Here is a 9,571-nt window from a genome sequence, read left to right as displayed (position 1 = left end):
GAGAGAGAGAGAGAGAGAGAGAGAGAGAGAGAGAGAGAGAGAGAGATGCAAGAGAAAAAAGTTAGAGAGACGAATATGAGAGGTTTAGGAAAAGAGGAGAGGAAATTCTAATGCCCCCAACTTTAGTGTACGTAAAAAGAAGAAGTGAGAGAAGCAAAGTGGCAACTTTGCTTCCCTTGTAGTGATGCTTCACAACATGTGATGGCACAAAGTTGTTGTAAAGTCCCACTTCCAAGGTTCTGAGTTTCTTCGCGACATGCCAGAGGGATTCCGAGTACAGCAACGGCCTCCTTGCTAGCATGGTCTCCCTACAACCACTTGCATATCGCCTCCTTGCAAACTACCCACCTAACCTACCTCTTGTACTTGCCCTGCCCTCCACTCAGCTATTGGTCCTAGGCCTCACCACACAAAGAGAGAGAGAGAGAGAGAGAGAGAGAGAGAGAGAGAGAGAGAGAGAGAGAGGAGAGGAGAGGAGAGGAGAAGAGCCATGTGAAATGTCTCATGTTTGATCAATTACCCCATGAACATTGTGTATTATACATTATATAGGTATGGGGGTTATCCATGGTAACTTAGCCCTTGGTAAAGTGGCTTTGTATCACATAAGTGCAATTGAAGAACCTCCTAGTACTAGCATCTATGCATTAAATACAACAAAAAAGTAATTCAAAGATGATAAACATACAACATATGTGTGTGTCTATATGTGACCGAAGGATAAAGGAAACAATAAAATACATGTTATATTTGTGTGTGTGTGTGTGTGTGTGTGTTATAAGAGAGGTAGTGTTAATATTTTGTATGAGAATAAGGTCCTGCCATCATAAACCAATGGAGGGATGGGTGTGTGGGTGTGTGTGTGTGTGTGTGTGCATGTACATGCATGCATACGTGCGTGCGTGTGCACATAACTCTGTGAGAAAAAACAAGCATGAGCAATGTGTATGTGTACAAAATATACCTTGAATAAAATCTAAACCATATTATCTAACTAAAAAAATTAAAATTATTTTTTCTAAAGATTAATACTAATATAGAACTTTCATGTAAACTAAATTTATATAAAAAATAGATACTAAGTTGAATCAAAAATAAATTTTCATAAATTTTTTTAAAAGGAATATTTGTATAATGCATTCATATAAATTAAAAGTAAATAAAAATAAATGATAGAACTTATCAATATGAGCTCGACTTTTAAAACTAAAAATACAAAAATCGCATGAGATTAATGCACCTAAATTTTTTATAACTTGATTATAACATTTTTAGAAATCAAGATAAAAACCTCATGGATTGGAAACTGAGTCAAAGTTTAGTTGAGTTTATGTGTAAATACATCCATGTACTTTTCCAAAACATCCTAAAAATGAATTTTCCCAAGCCTCAAAACCTAAAGGATCTACTTGATACTTGCATCCATACAAAACCACATAGATATGACCATTTATGTTAATGCATATTATAAGTATGGACACTAAGATCCAATTATTATTATCCCAATCCCACCTAATAAGACCCAAGAAACCTAACCCAAATGAGTCTTCTCTATATATATTTGAAACATTTTCCATTAAAGCATTACAAATGGATAAAATTACCATAAATAACCTCCATAGTTCAATATAAATCCATATCTATCTTACTACTATATTATTTTGGTTATAAATTAGAAAAGCCCCGAATCTCCAAAGGGCCTATTGAATCTACTCCCTCTCTTTTTTAATTAAAACCTCGTCTCTCACACATTTAATCAATCGCTCCCTCTCTCTTCCCCCTCCCCTTTTTAATTAAACTCTCTCTCTCTCTCTCTCTCTCTCTCTCTCTCTCTCTCTCAAATTAAACTTTTCACAAATGTCTCTTTCTTCCCCTTTTCAAATCAAAAGTCACACACACACACACACACACACTCTCTCTCTCTCTCTCTCTCTCTCTCTCTCTCTCTCTCTCTCATTAAACCTTTTAATTTAAACTTCCCTCCCTTTTTTCTCCTTTTAATTAAATATTTTTAAAAGATTTTTTAATGTAAACTTTATTTGACAATTATTCATATACTTTGAGAGAGGGAGAGAAGAAAAAGAGAGAGAGGGGAGAAAAAGAGAGAATTATAGAGGAAAGATCAAATTTAAGAGAATTTTAAAAATGGAAAAAAAGAAGAGATAATATGAACACAAAATTATAGAGGAAAGAAATTTTAAGAAAAGAAAAAGACACAAAGAGAAAGCAAAAGAGAAGAGGGGAAATTTAGAAAAAGGAGAGAAGAAAAACAAAAAGAGGGGACAAAAAATGAGAATTTTATGCTTGATACACGAGAGAGAGAGAGAGAGAGAGAGAGAGAGAGAGAGAGAGAGAGAGAGAGAGAACTAAATTGTTGAGCAAAATTCCCATACAATAACACAACTTCACTTATCGCTTCATGGTAGCAAAGCTACCACAAAAGCAACCTAACGTTTGGTGCATGCAAATAGCTAGTCTCAACTAGGTATATGAGAGAGAGAGAGAGAGAGAGAGAGAGAGAGAGAGAGAGATGTGTGTGTGTGTGTGTGTGTGTGTGTGTCCAATGTAAAGCAGGGTATGTTTATTACATTATCTTATCTTCAAAGAAAGTTCAAATTTGTTTTAACCATTCTAAGTTGCCCTCATGTTGAAGATGTCTATGGCTAACAATGCGCCCAAACCAATTACCAAGCTCTTTAAAGGGCTGAAATACAGTATCTGTTTGTGCAATTATCTCCCCAATACCTAATGTCAATTAGTTATGTGCAATGCAGCTGAAACCTTGGAAATGAAATTCCATACCTAGCCACAAGGGAAACAAAAGATGCAACATGTTTTCCATACTTAGTACTAAAGCCTTACATTCGAACTTTTCAAACCGTAAAACCCCCTTTCCTTGACGTCCTGAGCACACAACCACACCTTAGCGTCTTTATTTTTCAATGTGAAGACCTTAGTTTTATATGACCCATCTTTGATGGGATGTTATACTCCATGTAAATCCAAAGTTCGTCAATAAATAAATCAGAAGTCTGAACTACAGAGTACAGCAAAATGTCAAAGACTCATATACAGAGTACATAAAGCCTGCAACACAGATGTCATCAAAATATCAAAAAGACTGGCATACAAATTACAAAATGCCTTGAAAACACTACGATTGCTGAAACACTTTCGGACACCATTGGATGAAATCATACAGACGGTCAATAAGCATCCCTACTGATGCCCAAAGACGTAGCTGAAACCTCACAACGCATGTCATGGAAGACGACAAGAGGGGAGAACGTCTTAAATTTATAGAACCAGGGAAACCACCTTACATTTATAATTCTGTGTCCGTCTTAACCAAAATCCTCAACAGAAGAGGAAACTATTTGCAAGCATGGCATTCAAACTGGCGCCAAAAGGGTAAAAGATAGCCATGGCCATATCTGGTTTCAGACATCTACGCAATGATATCCACTGTCTTCTTAATGTGTTTTTCGCCTTTCCTATCTCCCATCAACGCTCAGAATTTTCACAATGCAGAAGAAGGATGTAATTCCGGGGAGATAATCAAGCCCTTTCGCCTCGAATTCGCCTGGCTAGTTGAATGTCTTTAGGCATAATGGTGACTCGCTTCGCGTGAATTGCACAGAGGTTTGTGTCCTCGAACAGCCCCACCAAGTAGGCTTCGGCGGCTTCTTGCAACGCAAGCACGGCATGACTTTGAAAACGCAGGTCCGTCTGCAATCATAGACAGAAACATATTGGCACAGATCAGATCAGATCAGTAACAAATTTTGTCGAATATGAGAATTTGCAGGACGAGTTTAATCGTCAATGTACCTTGAAATCCTGAGCAATCTCTCTGACAAGTCTTTGAAACGGGAGTTTGCGAATCAGAAGCTCGGTGCTCTTTTGATATTTACGGATTTCACTGCAAAAGCAAGCAACCAAGAAGCAGGCTCAGTGAATGACGCACAGAGAGAGAGAAAGAGAGAGAAAGGGGGAAGGAAACCCATAGAAGACCCTAGCTTACCGTAGGGCTACAGTACCGGGACGATAGCGATGAGGCTTTTTCACGCCTCCAGTGGTAGGAGCAGACTTACGAGCAGCCTGTGCCAAAGTTTCAGCGATGAATCCTCAGCCTTGAATATGAAAAACTCACGGAAACCCTAACGTAACAGATGAACAGAAGGTGCATGCAGAAGAAGAAGAAGAAGAAGAAGAAGAAGAAGAAGCAGTCGCAGTGGTAGAAGTTACCTTGGTAGCGAGCTGCTTGCGCGGGGCCTTGCCTCCTGTCGACTTGCGTGCGGTTTGCTTTGTGCGCGCCATCTCTCTCTTTCTCTCTGTGTCTGTGTGTTGGTGAACTGCGGCAAGTTCAGATCCTGAACACGTATTTATCAGAGAGGTAGAAGAAGAAGAAGAGCGGTATTTATAGAGAGTTACGCGGCCTTACCGGTCCAGGCCGATTGAACCCCCCTAAACGTCCTCCCGAGTCCCCACGCTTAGGAAATACCCACTTAGGCAGTAAACGAGTGATACGCACTCTTATCGTTTCTACCTCTACATATCGCTAAAAGCAGTTTTTCACGAAAAGTATGTATGTATGTTTCCGAGAGTTGATACCAAAACCCTCAATTTCAAAGTAGATTCCTTACAAACCTTTCTAGGAAGGCATCTGGCAAATCCCAATGAAATGTTCCCAAACATTCCATTTTGCAGCATGAGCACCTCTGCCACAATCTGCAGACTCCTACATGCAAGGGGGATCCTTTTACCTTGTTTCAAGTTCTAGTATCAATACTAGTGTGCTGATGTGAGCTCTCTTATGCACCCCCTTCAAGGTCTATCTCTTCCATGAGCTGCTCCAAAGGGAAGACTAAATTTGCAAATTTGTCACAACAAGTCAAATTGGTTTTGAAAGTGTCTAAGATTTGTCCATTCCTAAACAACTAGCACATTGCTGAGGGCAGCAAGCATGGAATTACAGACAAGTAAGTAGATAAACAATGTGGGCAGAAAGCAATCCCTGCAAGACATCACTGGATTATCTTTTTTCTAGTGGCCCATCAAACTTGAGCAGTAATGAAATGCTTGGCATCAACAAAAAAGCTTTGCTTCCTTCATTCTTGAGCACTTGTGGGACCAACATTAGCACAATTTTTTTCATTCTCTCAAAGTGCACACATGGACCTAATGTGGTTACTCCCTACTATGCTCTTTTCCTCAATTACACCACACATCTCTTGCCACTACATCTATTACCTTCAATGCCTCCTTTCCACAACCTCCACCCCTAAGCCCTTCTCCCTCCTCCACTACAACCACTATCCCCTCTACCCATGCCCCCAACTTCATATCCTTCATCTCCATCTCCGATCTATCCCACTTCCAAACCCTCCTCTCACTCCAACCCCATACTCTCCACCAACCACCATCCCCTATCTCCAAACTTCCACCCACCATCACTCTAACTCCCCACTACTACCACTTCTCTTCATCTACCCCACTACCACCAAAGGAGGAAGCATTGCAAAGCCCCTACGTGAGAAGGGCCACCATCATAAGATGAGCCACCAAGTCTATTGCCCCATTGTCACCACAAGAGGAGCCACTAAAGGACTAAAATAAAGGAGTCGCAATTGAAGGGGTGCAATTAATGACATGTACTATAAGGTTAATAGTGCCCTTTTACTTGAGTGGTAATTGCTTGTGAAATTATTGTGAGAGATTGGGAAAAGTGGACAACAAATAAAGAGTATGTCATTGAGTGGGGAGGAAGTGCAGCACTTAATGAGTTGGTTGTAATAGAACATGGTTGCTTGGAGTTGTCCTTTTAATCTACCCAACTTTGGCCTTCTTAAAATATTGTAAGAAGATTCTATATAATTGAAAGCATGTCAATTTTGTTGGTCATCAAACATCAACTTATCAATCGTCAATCATCAATTGTCAATTTATCAATCTCAATCAACAACTTATGTTGGGGATTAAAGATTGCTTGGGCCTAACTGCCTATATTTATCTCATGCACAGTGCCCACACACTATACATTGCATGTGGTAGTTGCCCATCACTATCATGTTTATTCTTTATTCCTTACTATGGAATAATAAAGGGAAGGTGGGTTACACATTATGACTATTGGAGTTCCCAGATATCGATCTTGTTCTCTTGAATTCAAACCTTCATAGCCATTGCTCTCTTGCTTTTGCTTTTGCTTCTCTCTCACTCCCACTCTTGCTTACCCTTTCAATTTGTATCAGAGTGGGCATTTAAGGAACTTCAATGATTCTACTTCAGCTCAAGAAAGAGAGCTTCAACCAAGCTTCCATGGTAGTCGTGTCTTCATCCAATTGAGGTACACAACACGTCCCCCACCTTTCTAGCTTGTTCCTAGCTCTAGGAGGACCTCCATTCATTACCAAAGCACCTTAGGGTATCAACCATAGCAAGAGATAGCCTAGGAACAACCCCCATATTTTTTTATTTTAATTATTGGAAGATCTAGATATGGCAAGATTTGGTGCAAAAAAAGAGGAGTAGACTATTGAAATGCAAATATATGTCAAGGAGAGGACTGGAGAGAGAGAAGGAGAGTCAGAAGGCTACAAAAGAGAGAGAAGTGTAGAAGAGAGAGAAATAGAGTGACAAGGAGAGAGAAAGACAGAAAAAGAAGAGAAACCATAGAAGCTAAGGTAAGAGACAATAATGTATTAACGTTCCAAAAAGATGTAAAAAATTACATGTCTCTCCCTTTTATACCTATGTCAGTGTGACAATGTATTATTATTATTTCTACACTAAACATCTCTTCTTCCCAACTTCTTACAATCCATCCTATCCCAAAGATTTTTTCCCACAAAAACAAACTTACAAAAGTTGGAAAGGATGGATAAAATAGAGTACTACTCTATTTTCAGGTATATATAGTAGAAAAATGAATGGAAGATTGAAGACATGGACTAAAATGAAGGAATGAAAGTAAGCCTCAACTATATATATGATCATGAGTTCTTCAAAAGAGTTTAGAGTCTCAAAGTCTTCAAGAAATAGACTCAAGATGAAGAAGACAACTTGCTATAAGAACAAACCTTACTAAACCAAATTTAACATAACTTCAAGTAGAAGTGTCCAAATGAAGGGTGCCACATGTTAGTCAAAACATAACTCTTGAAGAGTACTTTGACCCTATGTAGGTGGTATAATTCTAAAAATTTAGCAGAATAAAAACTGCTCTAAAACATACTACTATCAAGACCTTGTCTGCACCATAATTGGCTCCACATTAATTATGCTTTATCCCCCCACCAATGTGTCCTGTAGGTAAGGAAACTCATCTAATATAGATTCGAGCCACCAAAAAGCTTCTTCAAGTGGTAATCCTCTCCATCTAATCAAATATTCAATGAGAGAGAGAGAGAGAGAGAGAGAGAGAGAGAGAGAGAGAGAGAGAGAGAGAGAGAGTGTGTGTGTGTGTGTGTGTGTGTGTGTGTGTGTGTGTGTGAGTGCGAAGTTTCTTCTCACACTGACCTATGATAGCCTCAAGAATGTAATGAATAAGACATTTTTTATTTATAGGTAGCAGCTCATCAACTGTATCAATAGGAGCACCATAGAAAGGCTTGAGCTGACTAACATGGAATGCATTATGAATCTTAGTGGAATATGGTAGTTCCAATCTATATGCCAAGTCTCCAATGCGCTTCAAGATCCCCATCCTTCAAAGTAGAGTAACGAGACTTGGGCACTTTCAACAAAACTAATTCTCCTTCTTGAAAATCTAAAGGTTGCCTCTTCTCATCTGCATACATCTTCATCTGATCTTGCGCCTTCTTAAGATTCGTCTTACATTGCTAATGAAGGATCTATATCCTTTCCAATTCTTCTTTCCCATGAGGATTGATTTTCTCATTGAAAATGATTGTGGGTAAGGGCACCTTATAACCATACATAGCATCAAAGGGTGAGGCTCCAATACTAGTATGAGTGGAGTTATTGTAGGCAAACTCAACCAAGTGCAACCAAGAATCCCATGAATGCTACACATCATGACAAAAATTGGCAAACGTCAGTTTCCAACCACTTGTTTAGCCTTTCTATCTCTCCATTAGTTTGTGGATGATAGGCTATAGAAGGAGCCAATTTAGTGTCCATGGATATGAATGCCACTTGCTAAAAGTTACTCATGAACTTTGAATGTCTGTCATGAACAATCACCAATGGTAATCCATGTAATCTAAAAATCTGCTCCATAAACTGACTAGCCACCTATGAAGCAATAAACTGGGTCTTTGTTGGAATGAAGTGGATTGCCTTGGTGAGTCTATCCACCACTATATATATACTATTCCATCCCTTTTTGGTAGTAGGCAAGCCAGTGTAATGAAGTTCATGGTAATATACATCCATGAACTTCATTACACTAGCTTGCCTACTAGTATGAGTGGAGTTATTGTAGGCAAACTCAACCAAGTGCCTACCAAGAATCCCATGAATGCTACACATCATGACAAAAATGGCAAACGTAAGTCTCCAACCACTTGTTTAGCCTTTCTATCTCTCCATTAGTTTGTGGATGATAGGCTGTAGAAGGAGCCAATTTAGTGCCCATGGATGTGAATGCCACTTGCTAAAAGTTACTCATGAACTTTGAATGTCTGTCATGAACAATCACCGACGGTAATCCATGTAATCTAAAAATCTGCTCCATAAACTAACTAGCCACCTATGAAGCAATAAACTGGGTCTTTGTTGGAATGAAATGGGTTGCCTTGGTGAGTCTATCCACCACTATATATATACTATTCCATCCGTTTTTGGTAGTAGGCAAGCCAGTGTAATGAAGTTCATGGTAATATACATCCATTTGCTCGTAGGAATAGGTAATGAGGCTATAGCAAACCACTTGGCTTATGGGTGCTATCCTTATTCTGCTAAACAAGGCATGCACTTCATGACAAAATCTTTAACATCTTTCTACAGTCCTTTCCAATAAAAGCTTTTTCTAATCTTATCATAGGTTTTAAAAACTCCAAGGTATCCAAAGAATGCAACTCCTCTATAATTTTCTATGTAAAAAAGGAACTAGAGGGAATAACAATCTTGCCATTCAACCAAATTAGGCCATTTTTAAGTTGATAATGTGAGTTTTCCTCCATGAGACCTTGTTGTAATTTCTAAAAAACATGGTTTAAAAGATAGCCTTCTTGTAATCCTTCAATCCAGTCACTATATAGCTCAGTCATAGCTGAAACTTTACATGCCCACATACGAGAAAGAGAATCAATCACTACATTATCTTTGCCCTGCATATGAGTGATATCAAAATCATAATTTTGCAGAGTAGCTACCCACCTACGTTATTTAGGGATAAGATTGGATTGAGTAAGAAAATACTTTAGGACCCTATGATCACTTTGAACTCTAAATCGACTGCCATACAAATAATGATGCAATTTATTTTTCACATGTAAGATAGCAGGTCATAGACATTCATAGATATTTTCTTATTTGTAAGCTTGTGAATTTCAAAGGCAATCACTCTATGCTCATGTAACAAAATAACCCCTATTCCTCAGCT

At 38.7% G+C, this 9,571-nt stretch overlaps 1 protein-coding gene across 1 annotated transcript; it reads right to left on the bottom strand.

The window, feature by feature from the left end:
- Positions 1-3,083: 3,083 nt before the first annotated feature.
- LOC148035767 (histone H3.3) lies at positions 3,084-4,405 on the bottom strand. The gene is made up of 4 exons (XM_087677784.1): positions 4,249-4,405; positions 4,025-4,101; positions 3,832-3,922; positions 3,084-3,729 (listed from the first exon to the last, which is right to left on the bottom strand). The coding sequence occupies exons 1-4, from the start codon at positions 4,318-4,320 to the stop codon at positions 3,559-3,561; spliced, it is 411 nt and encodes a 136-aa protein (XP_087533910.1). The 5' UTR covers positions 4,321-4,405; the 3' UTR covers positions 3,084-3,558.
- Positions 4,406-9,571: the final 5,166 nt, after the last annotated feature.

The sequence above is a fragment of the Lygodium microphyllum genome, chromosome 5, assembly GCF_053477565.2.
Source record: "Lygodium microphyllum isolate KBCC chromosome 5, Lygodium_microphyllum_v1.1.10, whole genome shotgun sequence".
NCBI lineage: Eukaryota > Viridiplantae > Streptophyta > Polypodiopsida > Schizaeales > Lygodiaceae > Lygodium > Lygodium microphyllum.
Note: the sequence above shows the minus strand (reverse complement) of the source record. Positions and strands in the feature narration are given on the sequence as shown.